General features: G+C 34.0%; 2 protein-coding genes across 3 annotated transcripts; both read right to left on the reverse strand.

The window, feature by feature from the left end:
* Nucleotides 1-713: 713 nt before the first annotated feature.
* LOC127717482 (tubulin beta chain-like) lies at nucleotides 714-13,522 on the reverse strand. Of its 2 annotated transcripts, XM_052223158.1 has the most exons (5): nucleotides 13,266-13,521; nucleotides 7,537-7,653; nucleotides 3,965-4,073; nucleotides 2,708-3,063; nucleotides 714-1,616 (listed from the first exon to the last, which is right to left on the reverse strand). In XM_052223158.1, exons 4-5 carry the CDS (start codon nucleotides 3,011-3,013, stop codon nucleotides 798-800), a joined length of 1,125 nt encoding a protein of 374 aa, XP_052079118.1. In that variant the 5' UTR covers nucleotides 3,014-3,063; nucleotides 3,965-4,073; nucleotides 7,537-7,653; nucleotides 13,266-13,521; the 3' UTR covers nucleotides 714-797. The 2 variants fall into 2 exon arrangements, with proteins under 2 accessions (XP_052079118.1, XP_052079111.1); XM_052223151.1 differs by lacking the exon at nucleotides 7,537-7,653 and having other exon boundaries at nucleotides 13,266-13,522.
* Nucleotides 13,523-16,175: 2,653 nt separating this feature from the next.
* Nucleotides 16,176-19,276, reverse strand: LOC127717500 (PE-PGRS family protein PE_PGRS16-like). Its single transcript, XM_052223185.1, has 3 exons — nucleotides 19,161-19,276; nucleotides 17,874-18,035; nucleotides 16,176-17,107 (listed from the first exon to the last, which is right to left on the reverse strand). The coding sequence occupies exons 1-3, from the start codon at nucleotides 19,231-19,233 to the stop codon at nucleotides 16,536-16,538; spliced, it is 807 nt and encodes a 268-aa protein (XP_052079145.1). The 5' UTR covers nucleotides 19,234-19,276; the 3' UTR covers nucleotides 16,176-16,535.
* Between the last annotated feature and the right edge of the window lie 612 nt (nucleotides 19,277-19,888).

A 19,888-nucleotide genomic window follows, 5' to 3' on the forward strand; every position in this document is an offset into this window, starting at 1 on the left:
TTAAAAAAAAAAAAGAAAAGGAAAAAAAGAAAAAAAAAGAAAAAAAAATCCCCCCCCCCCAAATTTTTTGAACCCCCTTATGATTCATCACCCCCAAACTCAATCCCAGCCTTCCCTTTTTGGTATGGTACCTTGCAGTACAATGTCAGAGAGATCCATACACTTACACACAAGTTATTGTCTGGAAGTTACAAAAATGCTTATTTTTGGCCCCTTTTTGGCCCCTAATTCCTTAACTGTTGGTACCATAACCCCCAAAATCAATCCCAACCTTCCTTTCGTGGTATTGAACCTTATGGTAAAATTTCATGGAGATCCATTCACTTAAACTAAAGTTAGAGTGCGAAAACCAATGTGTCTTCGGACGACGCCGGACGACGTCAGACGACGACGACGACGACGACGACGACGACGACGACGACGACGCCAACGTCATACCAATATACGACCAAAAAATTTTTGAATTTTTGCGGTCGTATAAAAAGATATAAAATTACTCAACCTGCAAACCAGAAGATACCTTATGCACCAAAAGCTAATTCAATTAAAACTTGCCGTGTTGTTTTTGTGTGCACAAGAATAATAGTTAAAACAGCATCACAATAATCTTTTGTTAACAATCTTAGTAAGATAACTTTGTGCAAAACGTTTTCTTTAAATCAGCTGTACACAGATTTTTAAATGAACTTCATGAAATGAAATTCAAGAAAATCTTATGTTATATTTGCCTTATGTATAAAGGTAATTTAATCTTGTTTAATCAATACTTTGCACAAAAGTCAGATTTTTTTTTAATGTTACATTTCTTCCTCTTCCTCTTCCTCTCCCTCGTCAAAGTCCTGTTCTTCTGAAGTTGCATCCTGATACTGTTGGTATTCAGAAACCAAGTCGTTCATATTCGACTCCGCCTCTGTAAATTCCATCTCATCCATCCCTTCACCAGTATACCAATGAAGAAAAGCTTTACGGCGAAACATAGCTGTAAACTGCTCAGAGATTCGCTTGAATATTTCTTGAATTGCTGTACTGTTACCTATAAAAGTGGCCGACATTTTCAAGCCTCTTGGTGGAATGTCACAAACAGCCGTTTTGACATTATTAGGAATCCATTCTACAAAATATGAACTGTTTTTGTTTTGGATATTTAGCATTTGCTCGTCAACCTCTTTCATTGACATTCTTCCTCTAAAAATACAAGCAACGGTCAAATATCTTCCATGGCGAGGGTCACACGCCGTCATCATGTTCTTAGCATCAAACATCTGTTGTGTCAGTTCCGGTACAGAAAGTGCACGATACTGTTGACTACCACGTGATGTTAACGGTACAAATCCTGGCATGAAGAAATGGAGACGAGGAAATGGAACCATGTTGACGGCTAGTTTCCTCAAATCTGCATTCAGTTGTCCGGGAAATCTAAGACATGTTGTTATGCCTGACATTGCAGCGGAAACAAGGTGATTCAAATCTCCATATGTGGGTGTGGTCAACTTCAATGTTCTGAAACAGATGTCGTAGAGAGCTTCATTGTCGATGCAGAAAGTCTCGTCTGTGTTTTCAACAAGCTGATGAACAGATAAGGTTGCATTGTATGGCTCAACAACGGTGTCTGAAACCTTGTAATAGAAATAATGTTACAGAATTTATTAAGTGCTTAAAATTGATCATCATGAAAATATTGAATCAATAAACATTTTAAGACATACCCATTAATGCTTATACGTACTTACAAAAGATCCCGGGTGCAGAAAGGAATGAAACAGAGTATGTCATGCCATGCACATTGAAAGTCAGTAATTATCTTGATGTGCCTGTCTTAAGTAAGGAACCAAGGGTCAGTGGTTGTCTTTTGTCATGATTTACCCCAATAATTTTGTCATTTTAAGATTATGGAGTTCATAAAAGAGTTTTTATTATAGTCTCTGTTAGATTAATTCTTTTTTTCGGACAATTGAAAGCATAACGTATGTAATTTAAAACCTCTAAATGTCTCTTGGCTTCTTGTACATTTTTGGATAAGTACTCAAAATCAAAATCTGTCATACATGGTGTTTTGGGCTATATTAAAAAACAAAATTGAAGCACTACTTTTGAAAGTTTGAACAGGGATTCCCATGGGCATGTCTTACCCACCATATCTTGATGGCACATGCTCAATAGCACAGCAGCGTTTCCATGCATGTAAATTATTACTTTAAATCGTTACTTTACAAATGTTTAATTCAAAGCAATTGTTGGAAAGTCTACCTCCAAGTATTGAAGGGGATATGCATGTGCCTTTGTTAAAAGTACTTTTGTAGATCTTATTCTTTTATAAATGAATGTAAATGAAGCATAATATGATAATATATATACAAATAATCAACAGTTAACATAGTATAATTTGGGATAACTCAGATTGAGTTGTCTCCCTTTGTACATGTTGGGTATCAACACGGTTATTAAAACTACTTCCACAAGCATAAGATACTGATAAAATACGTTAATTCGATATATCATATAGAGAGTAATAATTAATAAATATTGATTTACATTGGATTTATATGCAAGTGTACTAAATCTGAGATTATCGTATAGTCTCCAATTTAATCAAAATTCAATCTATCTGTCTCACTTCACCATTTTTTTTATTCAATTTAAGGACAACAGACACGAGAACATGTACTTTAATAGGTGAATTAAACACATAAAACATATATATTTTTACCTTTGGAGATGGCATTACGGAGAATGTGATCATAATCCTGTCTGGGTATTCTTCCCGGACTTTATTGATCAACAGTGTTCCCATGCCAGATCCTGTTCCTCCACCCAGAGAATGTGTCAACTGGAAACCTTGTAGGCAGTCGCATGTTTCCACCTCTCTTCTGACTACATCCACAACATTATCTACCAGTTCGGCTCCTTCCGTGTAGTGACCTTTGGCCCAGTTATTTCCGGCACCAGACTGACCAAATACGAAGTTGTCCGGTCTAAATAGTTGCCCAAAAGGACCCGACCGCACAGAGTCCATGGTACCAGGTTCCAAATCAACAAGAACTGCTCTAGGAACATATCTGTTTCCTAAAATTTTATGAAAAAATGCAAGACTTAGTTTAAAGGTTCTATCTTGTTGGTGACACGGGACATATTTTCGATGTTATTAACTATATTTTCAATTTTTTAACTTCATTTATTCGTTTAACTGCAGTTGTTCGAAAATAAAAAAAAATATTCATTAGATATTAATCTTGGCAAAAATGGTATATTAGTTAATATAATATGTTTATACATTCTAGGTACAATAATGTCTACTAAAGAATTAATATCATACAAGGTACCTATAGGACACAGAGGCATGATGATGTATTTATTGTGGAAGGAAGAGAAGCGACACACAAAATGAGGTCTTCTCGTTTAATAGTATAGATGAGGTATACCTAGCAGACTTGAATATGATAGTGTTCATGTAACACAATTTGTTTACCTAATCATTTTCTCTCCTTTAATGTTTTTTTTATCATTGTAGATTCCAATAGATAGATGCATTATATACAGAATAAGTCCAAGGTCTACATTGTGAAATTACCACTGAGTGGAAAGTTTTATTAACGTTAACATACACAGCTATACCTCCTTTTCACTTGTATAATATAATTTATTTATCTTTAATTTAATTGATTTCAAATCTAGGGCTAATGACTTGAAGCCAAACAGATATGATCAATGTAAAAACGTCTAACATCATGGTGGCTTCAACATGGTAAAATCTGACCTGCGACCTTGGGTAGTTTGGCAAGCGGCGTGACATCTCATCTAAAATGACCCGTGACCTTACAAAAATGTTGCATTATCATTGTCCAGTACATGTCCGTGTCATAATAGTTACTTAAAAGTGACCTCGTGACCTGAGACAATTTTTAACGTTGACCTTGTGACCTAAAGGGTTGCCCTCCTGGAGCCCCATCATGAACACCTCACATACCACTTGCTTCGCTGAAGTAAACACTAATTCTCTCAAGTTGTAGATCAGAGTCGCCATGATATTCTCCAGTTGCATCTATGCCATGCTCGTCTGAAATGACTTCCCAGAACTATAGAGAAAAATATTAAATAAATTGTGAAGCTTATTTATTGACCGGTTAGGTTAGGTTCCACACACACACAAAGGATGAATGTTCGATGCCATAGCCACTGAAAAATATATTATAGTGACACAATTTCCTAATATTCGTGAATGCGCATCATACTAATTGTATGGCAAACCTTTAGAATAATAAGACAAATAATACGTACCACACACATCCATTTACAAAATACCTGGCTATGTTGTCCAGTACTGTTTTTATACTCATACTTGAAATGGTTCTGATTGGCCAGTCATGGTATTCATGTGCAAGTCTAACTCATTCTTACATGTATTTGTTTGAATAAGAGTTAGATTCAACCAATGCAACTTGTACAAGTAATATCAAGCTTACTATTATAGACCTTTTAGATCTGTGTTTTTAAAATCAGCCAACTTTTTTTATATATCTTTTGAATTTAATTCTTCAATAATTCAGCCCTGAATTGCTATTGTTGTTCCATTCAGAATAAAATGCTCCGCAGGGCGCAGCTTGATACGACCGCAGAGGTCTAACCCTGAACAGTTGGGGCAAGTATGGACACAACATTCAAGCTTGATACAGCTCTGAATATTGGATTGTGATTAAATATTTGACACAGCATAGGTTTCTGACACAGAATGAATGTGGTCTAAGAACTTAAAAATTTTAAATTGGACATTCACCTATTATGGTCCAATATCCAAAATCTAAATACATGGTTAGATTCAGCATATCAATGAACCCCAAGAATTCAATTTTTGATGAAATCAAACAAAGTTTAATTTTGGACCCTTTTGACCTCAATGTGGACAAAGTTGATAACGGGGCCCAAAAATCAAAAATCTAAATACATGGTTAGATTCAGCATATCAAAGAACCCCATATATTCAATTTTTGTTGAAATCAAACAAAGTTTAATTTTGGACCCCGATTTGGACCAACTTGAAAACTGGGCCCATAATCAAAAATCTAAATACATGTTTAGATTCAGCATATCAAAGAACCCTAAAAATTCAATTTTTGTTAAAATCAAACTAAGTTTAATTTTGGACCCTTTGGACCTTAATGTAGACCAATTTGAAAACAGAACCAAAAATTAAGAATCTAAATACACGGTAAGATTTGGCATATCAAAGAACCCCAATAATTCAATTTTTGATGAAATCAAACAAAGTTAAATTTTGGACCCTTTGGACCTCAATGTGGACCAATTTAAAAACGGGGCCCAAAATCCAAAAACTGAATACACGGTTAGATTCAGCATATTAAAGAACCCCAAGAACTCAAGAATAAAACCCCATTGAAATTGATCAAGAAATAAGCAATTTATACGAAGTATCTTCTTTTGCACAATACTGTGCAATTAAATATTTCTTGATATTGCGCAATACTGTACAATTGACAATTTCTTGCTATTGCGCAATATTGTGCTATTGAAGATTTCTTGCTATTGCGCAATACTGTGCAATTGAAGATTTCTTGTTATTGTGCAATACTGTGCAATTGAAAATTTCTTGCTATTGCACAATACTTATTATTTAATAATTTACACATCCTGTTTGGTGTGTATCTCCTACCATATCATTATTATTTGCTTTTAAATATAAATCAGAAATAACCAACTTAAAATGGAAAATTTTAAAAAAAAAAAAGAAAAAAAGAAAAAAAAAAAGAAAAAAAAAAAAAAATCCCCCCCCCCAAATTTTTTGAACCCCCTTATGATTCATCACCCCCAAACTCAATCCCAGCCTTCCCTTTGTAGTATGGTACCTTGCAGTACAATTTCAGAGAGATCCATACACTTGAACACAAGTTATTGTCTGGAAACTAGAAAAATGTGTTTTTTGGCCCCTTTTTGGCCCCCAATTCCTAAACGTTTCGGGCAATTACCCCCAAACTCAATTCCAGCTTACCCTTTGTGATATGGAACCTTGTAGTACAATTTCAGAAATATCCAAACACTTACACACAAGTTATTGTCATGAAACTAGAAAAATGCTTGTTTTTTGCCCCTTTTTTGGCCCCTCATTCCAAAAATTTTGAGGCAATTACCCCCAAAATCAATTACAGCCTTCCCTTTGTGATATGGAACCTTGTGGTACAATGTCAGAGAGATCCATACACTTACACACAAGTTATTGTCTGGAAGTTACAAAAATGCTTATTTTTGGCCCCTTTTTGGCCCCTAATTCCTTAACTGTTGGTACCATAACCCCCAAAATCAATCCCAACCTTCCTTTCGTGGTATTGAACCTTATGGTAAAATTTCATGGAGATCCATTCACTTAAACTTAAGTTAGAGTGCGAAAACCAATGTGTCTTCGGACGACGCCGGACGACGCCAGACAACGACGACGACGACGACGACGACGACGACGCCAACGTCATACCAATATACGACCAAAAAAATTTTAATTTTTGCGGTCGTATAAAAATTAAAGGTCCAAATGCCTAAAAATTCACGTCATATATTGAGTACCTAGTTAAATAAGCCAGGAATGCTTATCAAAACGTCAATACTTCAATAATCAATTTCTTTCGTTGACAAATAAGAAAATTTATCAATGAGAAAGAGGATAAATCCTATTAATTTGATTCTAAATTCGACAAGCCAGATTGATAATGAATTGCACATATATATTTCCTGACTGTTGTATGTCCTGTATTCACATTCTTTGTAATACTTTGAACACAAAATCACAAAACAACAAAAGAACTTATTTTGGATTGAAATGAAAAAGCTGGCAAAAATCAAGTATTATTTTTTACTATCTAAAAACAGATGTATTTCAATAGATGCTGCTTTCATGTTACCGTGTCTACAGCATTCGACAGGCCATCCCTGCCAGTAAATTTTACCAAACAAACAGGGAAATTGTTCAGTATTAACAATAGAACGTTAGTTGAACATTCTATGTTTCAGTTATACAATTTATTTTATTAAAAATAGTCTGATTTTCTTGTACAGGTTTACGCTTGGTACTTAAGGTATAGTGGCCACGACGGTTACTTTATTTGCTACAATATTAGTCGCCAGATATGTAGGAAAACGCCAGTCTAATCAAAACGTCGTGAAATAGCTGGTCCATAAAGTACGGCGGTAAGCGCGTGCATGGTGAAGGTAAATTGTCTCATAAAATTAACATTTAATTCTTTCAAAACAAAAAAGACTTGATTTAATGCGCTCATAATCATGTTCACGTAACAATGTCATGTATAATTCAGAAAGAGAAACTACATTATTTTTCAAAAAAAGACTCTACGATGTTACATTCGGCACACCTCGGAGGCGGAATCTGCCGAGGTTTGCCGACTGTACGATGTTATCATGATGGTTGTATGGTGTATGTACACTGCTCGGAACTGTATCATCTGCAACATTGTTATGTCAATGTTTTCATCCTCTTCATCAGTTAGTGGGTCGATTGGGAAAAAAGGTTCTTCTTACCACTGTCGCAATCTTCTTTTTCAGCCGGTTTCACTCGTTTGCTTTTAGCCGCTTTTTAGCCGGTAACGTGATATGGTTAACACGGCTTATTCCGAAGCTCGAACAAATGAAGCAGACCTAAAAACAAAAACAAAAAACAAACTAGACAAAGATGATGCCCCCGCCGCATGCATGAATACAATTTTGAAAATATTTGAATTTGCAAACATTGATGTTGAAGTACATATTTGAAATGGCTGCATCTGTCCAAAGTTTAGGAAAATGAATTTTTTGCTGTTCCATTAAAGTTTTGCAAATTTAACAACTGTGATATGAACGGGGGACTATCATAAGTTATTTTTGCCCATTATTCTGCTTTTTTTGCCCATAAATTCTGCACGTTTTGCCTATCATTCTCTTTTCTGTAAACCTCATCCAAACCCTCTATTATTGTAGTATCTTTATTATGTTATGTTCAAAATTATATAAATTTTTTTAAGATGACATAAGGATCTTTGTCTTTAGGCTGAACAATTGAGATATGTGCACTCTCGTGAATGAATTCAATTTTTCTGTTATCAGCAAATTAATTAAATATCCAAATATTTAAATAACCACCCCGTCCCAAGTTGTATGATCTTCAGTTTGATAACACAAATACTGTAATTTTTTACCTTCCAATATTGAAATAGCAGTGGTTTACATTGAAACATAATTTTCGTCTTAATATTTTTAGCCTGGTGCAAAATCAGAAATTTCAGCATTGTGGTTCTTTGGTTAATAAAATCAAAATTAAGTATATATTTTAGTGTGCAGTCAAGAGTTTCCAGTATTAAAATTAAATATATTATATCTATGATAAGTTTTTTTTTTTCCATTCCTGCATGTGCAAATTTAGTTTCAGATTTTTTTTCGTGTCCCCATATACATAAATTCAAATTCAATTTTTTTGTTGGACTATAATCATGATAATAAAACATTTGATTTAAGCAAGGTTAACCATGGTTTGGTATGGCATGTTTAAGTTTTAAAATGTCACTCAAATTTTTGATGATACATCATTGATTCGGATGTTTTAACAGATGTTGTCATTTTTGTCAATATCATCTATACATAAAATATAATCTTTTATCCATTTATGGAAATACAATTTGTCAGTTTTCCCAAATCAGACATTTTAGATTTATGTAATTTTCATCATCGCTATGTATGTACATGAGCATTATCCTGTACAATTTATTATACACAAAATAAACAAAGGTCTTACTGTTCTACTTTCTGTTTGTAGGACCTTTCGGTGTCCTCTGGTATTGTCGTAATGATAACCTTATTTTTCACCCCATCCACCGGGACAACACACACACATACACACACGACACATATAATTATATATTTTGCAATCTCATTATTACTGCTGTGTATGAACGGTGATAGTATTACACTTTAATATAAAAATGTACGAAGTTGAAATTCTTTTCAGATCCCGCCAAGTTTATGTGCCATTTGCTTAATTCAAAACATTCACTCAGTTTGTCCTACCCAAGAGTTGTTTCCCTTTCAAAACATTATATAATTGGAAATAAAAGAAAGAAACAAACAAACAAAACGAAGGCGGTAATTGACAAAGTATCATATTATTTGTTTTATAATATTGTATAATTCTGTTTTTTCACATTATTTAAGGAAAAAAACACAAACATTACTACACATTAACCATGTTAACTGAACATTCAAGTGTATACCATGTATACAATTGAAAGCTAATTTTCACTGATTGTTATGGTACCTTTGGTTATTGTGGGGTGCGTTCATGAGCTTATCTATAGGTGTTGTATAAATAGTTGGACATTTGTTTGTTCAAATGTCCGGGATACCAACACTAGTCATCTCCTTTAATCAAAATTGAGTTAGTTGATTCGGGTTGTCATCTATCTTCTTGTGTAGTTTTAATGCTTCTTTTTTGTTTGTCAGTTTTATTTTTCATTGTTTTTGGAGGAACACTCATCTAACTGCTTTGTTCATATTATCACTGGATATAAGTTTGCACTACCATGCAAGTGACTTCATCGATTTATAAATTGGCTAGGTTTTCAATACGGATTAAGACATTCATTGATTCGTCTGTGTCTGTGACGATAATGACTGACTCGTCTTGGGAATAATCATTCATGTGAAGTTTGGTAATTCCGCTAGTTTGTGTCCAGAGGATTTACAAACTAGACAAACCCAAATATTTTGTTTTATAATCTCTGAGCTTAATTTTACTATATTTTAATTTGCAAACACTTATTACGCGTGCTATCAATTGAGGAAATTTCAGTTTTCTAGTTTAATAATACGGCTACATTGTACTTATATGACGATTATTAACTTTATAGGCTGATGATTTTATCCGTGAGGTCACATAAAAGTATCAGATCCTTTAACCTTAAGGCTTTCTTGCAATAAGTTGGCATATCGTCAACAAGGAACCAATCTCTGCATATATTATGAACCAAATACCCATGCAATTTTCCTCTCATTATCTGACGGTAGTCTATACACTTCCTTCTGTGTAGCAGGTAATATAAACGCCACATCTATTCATTGTTCTCTTGACAGGACGAAGGTCGCTATACTACTAAACGTGGGCTTTAAACGGCCTTGACTACTTAAGAGGTTATATGTATATATATATATATATATACGTTGTTGTTGTTCGAATTATTTTTTCTCTCTCTGAAGTATATCCGGGTACTCGTGAATGGAAAGAGTGGTTAACTATGAATATTGAACAGGAAAACGGGAAAATAGATCTCTTAATAGCAATTTCCTAACTAGATACATGTACATGTATAATACCTTTGGTGTATATCTCTGCCCTTTGAATAGTTTAACCCCGTCAGGTATTCATGTGTTTGTATAAAGTTTGTAACTTCGTCTTCAAATATCTTTAGTTATTTATTTATATTTTGTCCTTAAGGGAATTCAATATTTATGAAAGATCTTTGATGATAACTATATTCACACACGTAAGAGCTTCACATATTGCATAGACACTTTTCTATTGCCAAATATCCTAAAAGTTGGCCTCTTAAAGTCATTTGTTTTTTTGTGTCGTTAAGTTGCTGACTCATTGAGCTATTTACTTATGTCAAAAATATAAGCTAAGAAGTTGCACTCGTTGTCGTACCAACTTGTAATTCAAAGTATCGGAAAACAAGAAGTCTAGGTATCTGAAAGATCCAAATGCGCTTTCAGGTTACAACTTACAACTTTCAAGCTGATTACCAGTTTATGAAATCATTTTATTTAGCAGTATAATCTATTGGAGAAGAGTGTGACGAAAATATGAAGTTCGTCAATTAGATACATTCAAAAATTAAAAGTATCGGCAAATATATATATAGGAATCAAATGTATGACAGATCCGAAAAGAGTTCAAACCTTACAACAAGTCACTGTCAACCTGCAAATCAAATATGAAGTCTTTCTGTTCAGTAAGTAATACACGAGAAAAATTTGATGAAATTATGTGTTGAACGTATAATACACGGTTGGACGAGGTGACTTCAACACAGAGCCCCCACTTGTACGTAGAGTGGGAGTTTATTTAAAGCGTTCCGCATTTCCTATATCGTTGGTCTACTGAAACAGGTGAAATATACAAGAAATACACTAACATATATACATTTTTTGTCTTTAGTCAGTCAGTTGTATTTTAGCTTGCTGTCTCATTGGGGTTTATCAAACATCTTATGTTTCCTCGAACAATGTTATTGTCAATCCAATAAAACGTGTCAATCGTATTCAGCATAGCAATTCTGGCTTTATTTTCTTAACATTTCTACATATTTCACATTATTATTATTGTATTATTATTATCATGATTATCAATATCATGGTGTCAAAATAGCATTCTTGTATAATTGAAGTTCGGATCCAGGGGGGGGGGGGGTCCGGGGGGGGGTCCGGGGGTGGAACCCTTCTTTTTTTGACGATTAATGCATTTGAATGGGAACATATAGTATGAACCCCCCTTTTATCCTGGGTTAGGAACTCCCCTTTTATAAATGGCTGGATCCCCCCCCCCCTTTTGCACCTTACACCTACACATTTATGTTATGTGTTAATGTACTCATATAAAAATATTGCTAATATGACATTAGGGATTGCATTACACTTTGTGCAAGCTTCACCCCGAAAATAACAATAGAAGATCATTTTATTTATGTGATTATTACAGATGTATATGAACATAACCAGACTGTACTCTAGCCTGATCTTACAGATCAATAATTGAACGAGTTGTAATGTCTGTTGCATGTATTGATCACAAATGCTTTGACAAGTTGGATGACACATGATTAAATCCTTATATTTAAAATCGAAATGTTAATATGCAGCGCAAGATGTTACAGTACTTTTGAAATCCTTTAATTTTGTACAAAATTACACATTTTACGAGTTTTTGTAAAATTTTGCATCGAAGGACTCGAAGGACGTCTCTATTAAATCAAAATGAATTACTATCGTATGGATACGAGAAAAAAAACATCAAATAAGTTAAAATATTAAAGAATAGGAAGAGGAAAAAAGGGGGGGTTCATGACCCAAGCGCCCAAAAAGCGGCGAAAAAGTGCATTCCCCATTAAATTGCCATGTCTCGACAACTTGTCCACAGAATTTGTTCTAAAATAAATTATTGCTATGAATATCTCCGTTTTTATTCAAAACAATACAAATATTGTATTGTCATACAAATCGTAAAAGATTTGTGACATAATGAACTAGTTTATATGAAAATAAAAGGGGGGTCACCAGATTTTTGTTGTAGTGTAAATCTTTCAAAAATTAAGTCTCACGTTTTTCACGATAAATATAGTTTTTTATTATAGAATCATTTAAAATTTGTTTGTCTCGCTCCCCCCTCCTTTTAAAAAATCATAGATCCGCCTCTGAAAACCCAAAATACACCCCCCCTCCCGAATATCAAATCGTTGTCCACTAAATAATGGTCAGATACAGGATAAGTGTTCAATATATGTTGAGCCATGGACAGTAACAATTGACAATAAAATCAATGTTAAAGCATGCTACAATCCAGACTTAATTAATCGATCAAATCGGTAGTCGAACACAAATCGATCATATTTGATCAGAACTCGATTGATGATATATACTGTGACTTATCGATCATTAATCAATGAATAAACTCACAAAATATTAGAACTAATAAGTTTTACATGGATTGTCGTTTAATTTGCATGCTAAAACTATCCCTTTATTTATAAAATCATCTTATCTGGAAAAAAAACATGTTATTCACTAAATTATTGTATTCGTATAAAACAATAATCATCTGATTCAATAATATCGGCCCTTTCTCTGCTTGCCCTAGTTGTAACCAGTTGGATGTGATGATTAATGTATATTATTTATACAAACCATTGTCAAGGTTATTGAGATTGTAAACATCATCTACGTATTACAAGTATATCGGCCATTTTATTCATAATATTAAGAAAACATGTGCCCGCCCTTTGTTGTAAAATTAAATAATCGGGAGCGATGCTACCAAGTGAATCAGAAGTCACTTGAATGTTTTAAAATCATTCCCGGCAAATTCTACACAAATCTTTGCAACGTAAATGTATGATTTAAAAAAAAAAATGTCCCGGTTAATCCTTTTCACATTGTACGAATTTCAACGGATTGATTTGGACAGAAAATTACTATCATTAAACTTATTAAATTACAAAAATAATTACCTTGGAACCGATTTGATTACCACACTGCCCTGCTTGTATATGAACTATTTCCCTCATTTTGAATGTGCTACTTCTATTGATAACGAATTTCCACTTCTAATAAATATGTGATGACGAATTTCTACTGCAACGGCTGTCTGTACGCAAGTTCAAGGGTGATTAACAGATAAAGTAAAAATAAAAGCACATTTGCTATTCTTAGATCTTGGACAATTTAAGGATGAAACACTTGACATTTGATATCCGGAACATTAAGTATGTCAATCACTTTCACAAATATCTACACAATTATCATTGGAGCAATTTGTATAAAGGACAAAACAAAATTTGTGTAAAATTATTCAATAAAATATTAGGGGTGGGGTGTCGAAACAATTTTTTTTATGGGGTTCTGTTTTTAAAGATTCCGCAGAAAGGCACCAAAGCAAAAAATTACATTTATATAAATAGCCTTCAACATGTAAAAAGGCTATTTAATTACTTTGATCCCAGGTTGATAAGCTATATGCTTTGACTAGGGACGGATAGAAAACTTCCTATTAATGTGACGGGTAGGGTGAACATTTTGACAAAAACCAAATTATTCACTTTTAAAAAAACACTTAAATCAATAATTTTCCAACATTTTGAGAATATGTGGCAAAACCAAATGAAGGACTTTTCTGAAAGAAAATTGTCAACATATTGCAAGTTTAATGTATTTTTAGTATTGAAAAATATTTAACCGTAAAATGATTTGAGCAAAGGCGACATATATATATTACTCAATTTCGTATACCTGCACATAGTTTGCATATTGAACGAGAAAGGTATCAGGGTACTCTCCGACAAAATAGATTTGTCTCGGGTACACTTCAGGTGAAAAAGAGAACGAAGAGCACTTAAATTTTTGTTCTGGTGTACTTCCAATAATAATAAGATAAACAATATATCTATAACCCATGGGTACTACTTTTATGGATAAATTATGTGTTGGATTTTAAAATAATTCTTCATATAACAATTAACTTTATGTATCTTAGTAAATCTAGTACACTGAAATGGTTACGTAATTGTGAAGACACTGCTATATTATCTTGCTTGAGCGACCTCATCTCTAGCTGTAAATAGAGTCTATTTTGTAGCTAGCTTCCAGGGCTAAACACGCGTCAGACATGCTGCTGACAATATTATTCCTACCAAATTTAATCCTTTTAATATATTTGTTTTTCATTATAATCATCGTGTAGCTTTCCCTGTTGCGTGTAAACACCAGTTGGTTCTTAGTGCATTTTACACTATTACAAAATAAGATGTATGCAGCTTTTCAATTTTTTTAGTGTAAATTTATATTACACTTTATTGAACATCATACATATTATAATGCTTGGCTGGGTGCATACCATATAATTAAGTTAGTGTTCAAAGGGAAATAACCTACATACTTTTATCACAACTCTAATTTTGATATTGAAAATTGTAAAAAAAAGTATTTTTCTAATATTTACTATATGTACTGTTTGAGTTCAATAATATATGTACTGTCGTGTTTGTTTTTAACCCTCAATGGGCCTTTATTATTTTTAATGAAAGTGCTGTATTGCATAAGATATTGTTACAGAATGCACAGGTGTGTCGACTTGTGACTTTCGATATTTTATTGTAGGTTTTTAATGTTAGTATCATAACAACATAATCTGAAAATAGAAATAGTCTTTGAAAATAAGAGAAGGGTCGAATAAGGCATAGATGGCTTACGTCTATTACAATGTATAGATGGTTAATTTGCAAAAATTAGTTAATTTTTTTACGTATATAGCTTTTTTGATATACAAAAGTTTGAATGGAATTTGCACCTCGAGGATAAAAATCAATGAAAATAGTCGCCCAACTTTGTCTTTTAATAAAAATACGAATTTGGATTCGACCCCGACTGCATGAGTCAATCTAAAGATTAATTAAAAAAAAAAGATATGTGTTGCTTATCCTCCAAGCACGCGGCATTTCGGTTGAAGAGAAAAACTTTTCGAAACTGGATAATGTGTCCGGGCAAAGTTACACGTCTTCCTGTAGACTGTTTTGAGCTAACACGTTAAATATCCAGCTGAGCGTGTTAGTATAGTACAAAACAGGGTATCTTTCATACCTAATCAACATGTTGATGAATCATGTATATGCATGTTATACTTGTCAATGGATGTTAAGCTACCATCAATTGCAACTAACCACAATCGAAGTTATCTACAGGATATTTAACTTAATGTTCTCGTCGAGCCTCGCATTCCGTCCTGTTTCTTAATCTTGTTCAACTAATTATATACAAGTTTTCTATTTTCCAACAATGTACATATATATATTATATTTAAGCTTTTGAAGGCGAACAACTAGTGTAGTCTCCCTGGTTTATGGAGTTTTTACAGTGAAATGAAAGTTTCGATTTATGATTAGACATATATAGTCCGAAATCGAATTATAGTATGGTGAGCGGTCGTTCGGGGAAATTTTGATAATATAAATATGTAATAACTGTATCGCCATATTTTTTCTTTATTTGTTTACAATATGTCAATTGATTTTTAATTACTAGTAATGTGACCAGGAAGTAAAGAAACGCCACTGTGTTTCAATAGCTCATAAGGTTATAAGGTTATTACAACCAATCATTAAATTTTATGGGCGCAGCCATTTTATGCATGGTATTCCGAATTAAGAGTATGGCTCATTCTGATTGGTCGATGTGTGCAGCCCGTATTTTTTTATTACTATAACTATAGACACTTCGTGCACTCTGCATTATACCAAAGGCAAAATAATTAATATATTTTATTTGGCCCTAACGGAACTGAGAAGTCTTTTCTACGCTGTGATGAGACACGTGTTTTTGAGTGCGAAATCGATAGGCAAGGGAAATAAGTACAAATAACGTTAAGAAAGGAAACGGAAACCTTTATTTTTTTACTAAAAAATATTCTTATTAATGTTTTTAAGAATTCATTATACGATCTGTATTAAAGTTGGACCAACTGACATATTCTTCAGAACTCTTAGTGGATGTATATAACATGATGTATATATGACAGAGGGTCGCACGTTTTCATGCAAATAAAGAAAAAACCATGAAGCTATAAATGCTATTATTTTTCTCAAAATGAACAACGTTCAAAGTATTTAAATGTTTCAGAGTTTATTTGTCAATTACAATGAATCCACCATAACTGCTTTATCAGTAATCAGAACCAGATCTTTCGGGCAAAATCATCCCAAATACCACTATTACCGCCATGTCATTCATTACCCCAAACGCCAATGCCACCGCCACTCATCGCCTTGCCCTTCAATACCACCATGGTCTCCATTACCGCCAGCATTACCCCCATCTCCACCATTACCGCCTTGTCCTCCATTACCGCCATTACCACTACCGCCACCATTACCCCCATGGCCACAATTACCCCCACTTCCACCCCGACCACCACCATTGCCGCCTTGTCCTCCATTGCCACCATTACCACCACTGCCACCATTACCCCCATGGCCTCCATTACCACCACCGCCACCATTACCGCCATGTCCTCCATTATCCTCACGGCCAACATTAAGAGGTACGTTGTCTGAACTATCTTGGTTATCCTGACAAGTGACACTCTCCACACCACCTCTTTCGATATTCCTTGTTCTTCCTGAAGAACCACCTCTACCTCCCTTGCCTCGTCTTCCACCTATTCCTCCCATGCCTCGTCTGCCACCTCTTCCACCTAAACCGCTGAAGGACAACCCGTCCTGTCCGTCCTGTCCGTCTTGTCCATCTTGACCATCCAAACCATTTCCTCTGTTGAGAATTTCTTGGTTGTATTCCTGTTCACCTAAACAAACAATTTACAAACTAAGATTTTTTTAACCGCCTTCTAATATTTATTCTATGTTCTTAAATATAAAGCAAGGCATCTACGAACCACTTCTTTCAAAAGATTTTTTAAAAATATATTAATAAATACAATAATGCCATTTATTGAATTTCATACACTGATACTGTACATATTATTTTCCTGAAGTTAAATCTTTCTGCAGGAAATTTATACGATTGCAGTACACTGACTCATTTGTTACCATCCTGTATTGCTTCAGGATGATGTTATTCCTGGCTGTTACCCTGTATCATCTTGTTTAGAAAGACGTTATTCTTGACTGAAACTCTGTAGCAACATGTACTGTTTCAGGGTAAAGCATATTGTATTTTTTCATGATAATGTTATTTCTGACTGGTCAGGGTACCCTGTGGCATATTGTGTTGTTTCAGGATTATATATTGTTCTTACTGTTACCCTCTAGCATCATGTATTGTTTCAGGATAATGTTATATTCTTGATGTCTACCCTGTGCGCTAATAGATTAATATTCAGTCCAGAGTGTCAGTCGCGTACAAAACATTTGTTGCTGATCGTAAGAATCCACAATTTATCCAATATACAACTGAAGTAAAAACCCAAAAAACAAGAATGCTTAGTAAAAATAGGACATCCGGTAAAGGGCGGTATTGCAACATTTATAAAATAATTTCTCTACCCTTGCGAACCTTTTACCCAATGAGTTACCATGCGAATGATTTAAACTCATATAGTTTCTACTCACATGCTCTTCTGCAACGTTCTAATGAAAAGAAATTATTTCTGTTTCCACGGCAACCACCATAGATAAATTCTTCACAACTTCCGGTTTCCTGGTTGAAATAATATCGTATTTTACTCGCACGACATACTCCAATTTCTTTAGGTTGAAAACATCGGCGCCTCCCTATACAATGAGAATAAACAAATTTTGAACCTTGATGAACATAACTGTAACAGTAAGATCGATCGGACGATTTGTCAGTAATTATTTCTAATTAATGAATCAATGCTCTTTCGAATAATTTGAAATCGAGTTTAATCGACTGTCAATTAAGTATCTACGAAAGAAAATAAAGTCGTCGTAATATTCTCGGGCTTGCAATGCTCGGCAGCATTCTTATAAGTATGGACAACTACACCCCTCTCCTCAAACCTTTGACCAGCCCTCCTGAATTAGATCAATAATAAAATTGTATATATGTTCCAGACCATATGAGTATTTGGACCGTACGCGTACGGTCTGGACCGTATGCGTACTTTTTCAAAATACACATACGCGTACGGTCTGCCTAATTTTAAGATGTTGGTCAAGTTTATTAGATACAAATGTATATTACAGATCAACATAACGGAAATCTCTAATCAATTTAAAAAGTTTAATTGTAAATGAAATAAAAACTAAATATTTTAACTATTTAAAAAAGTCACGCTAATTTAATCTGTTAAGCTCCTGTATTTAGCATGTCAGTAATGCATGAGATTTAATTATGCTCACTGAAATTGAAGTTATCGGAAGTAAACATAATGTTGGTAGGAACATTACTACAAAAAACGTCAAAGATATTGGAAAAAAACTATAAAAAAAAATCCGTCGAAAATATAATGAGAAAATATAATAAAAACGTGTCGAAAACTAATGCAAAGAATGAAAAAGGTAGCTTTGTCACTCTAATAATACCAGTTGTTGGTAGGATCTTTCCTGATTATTATGTACAGCTGATGATATATTTCACTTTATTCGTCTAATTGTAATAATATTAATTTGTAATTTCAATAAAAGATTTTGATAAATGTTTGTCTAAAATTAACCCATATGGTCCAAATACATATATGGTCCAGTTCGTCCTAGACCGTATAAGTATACTCGTGTGGTCTGACCGTACGCGTATGGTCGGACCGTACGAGTATACGCATACGGTCCAAATACTCATATGGTCTGGAACATATACACGGTTTGCTATTTTGAATTGTAAAGGTGTGCATGATTGTGTAAACATGTTCATCTGTAAATGAGATAATGAATACATACGTCTCACTTGTTGACCAGAAACACAGACCAAACAAATGATGAGCAAAATCTGAACTACTATATATGTCTTCATGCTTCCAGTTACATCAACAATAATAAATTATTCATAATTTATGACAAAGATGATGAACGTAGTTTATAAGTATGAAAAATAAACCACTTAAATTGTCATTTCTAAGTGGATAGTGTAGTGTTTTAGTAGTTTCTATACGTAGACTAGTTTATAATACAATTGTACATTAACTGATGTCCCATTGAGCTCACCACATCTCCTTTTATTCCGTGTGTGACTACAGGAAGACACTATCATATTCAACTATTACGAACTTGTACATAATATAACAGAGTCTGACAATCATTTGTCGTAGAGTATTTTGAGTGGTAAGTGCCCTTAGAACTAACTTACAGATCATTAACCAAAGTCAACCTGATAATAACAATGGATTAGCGTTAAAAGGAGCTACCATTTGATTTTTATGGGGGTGGGGGGTAGGATGAAATATAACAAAAAAGGCAGTACAGGAGTTTTGAGTAAAAAAAAGGCAGGATGACAATTTTTGTAAACTGATAATAAATTGCTTCGCCGAGCGCAGCTGGATACGACCGCAGAGGTCCAACCCTGAACAGTTGGGGCAAAAATGGGCACAATATTCGCGCTTGATACAGGTCTGAATTTGGATTGTAATTAATAGGTTTCTGACACAGAATAACTGTAGTCAAAGAACTTA

The sequence above is a fragment of the Mytilus californianus genome, unplaced genomic scaffold (genome assembly GCF_021869535.1).
Source record: "Mytilus californianus isolate M0D057914Y unplaced genomic scaffold, xbMytCali1.0.p SCAF_1, whole genome shotgun sequence".
NCBI lineage: Eukaryota > Metazoa > Mollusca > Bivalvia > Mytilida > Mytilidae > Mytilus > Mytilus californianus.

Bases quoted from the DNA above. Each gene is read 5' to 3' on its own strand.
- LOC127717482 (XM_052223151.1), bottom strand. From the start codon at position 13,322: ATGAGGGAAATAGTTCATATACAAGCAGGGCAGTGTGGTAATCAAATC. The intron at 3,064-3,964 runs GTATGTGAGGTG...ATAAAATTTTAG, and splicing joins TTACTTCAGCGAAGCAAGTG to GAAACAGATATGTTCCTAGA. The intron at 1,617-2,707 runs GTAAAAATATAT...TTCTATTACAAG, and splicing joins CCGTAATGCCATCTCCAAAG to GTTTCAGACACCGTTGTTGA.
- LOC127717500 (XM_052223185.1), bottom strand. From the start codon at position 19,233: ATGAAGACATATATAGTAGTTCAGATTTTGCTCATCATTTGTTTGGTC. The intron at 18,036-19,160 runs GTATGTATTCAT...CTCATTGTATAG, and splicing joins TTCTGGTCAACAAGTGAGAC to GGAGGCGCCGATGTTTTCAA. The intron at 17,108-17,873 runs GTGAGTAGAAAC...TTGTTTGTTTAG, and splicing joins AGAACGTTGCAGAAGAGCAT to GTGAACAGGAATACAACCAA.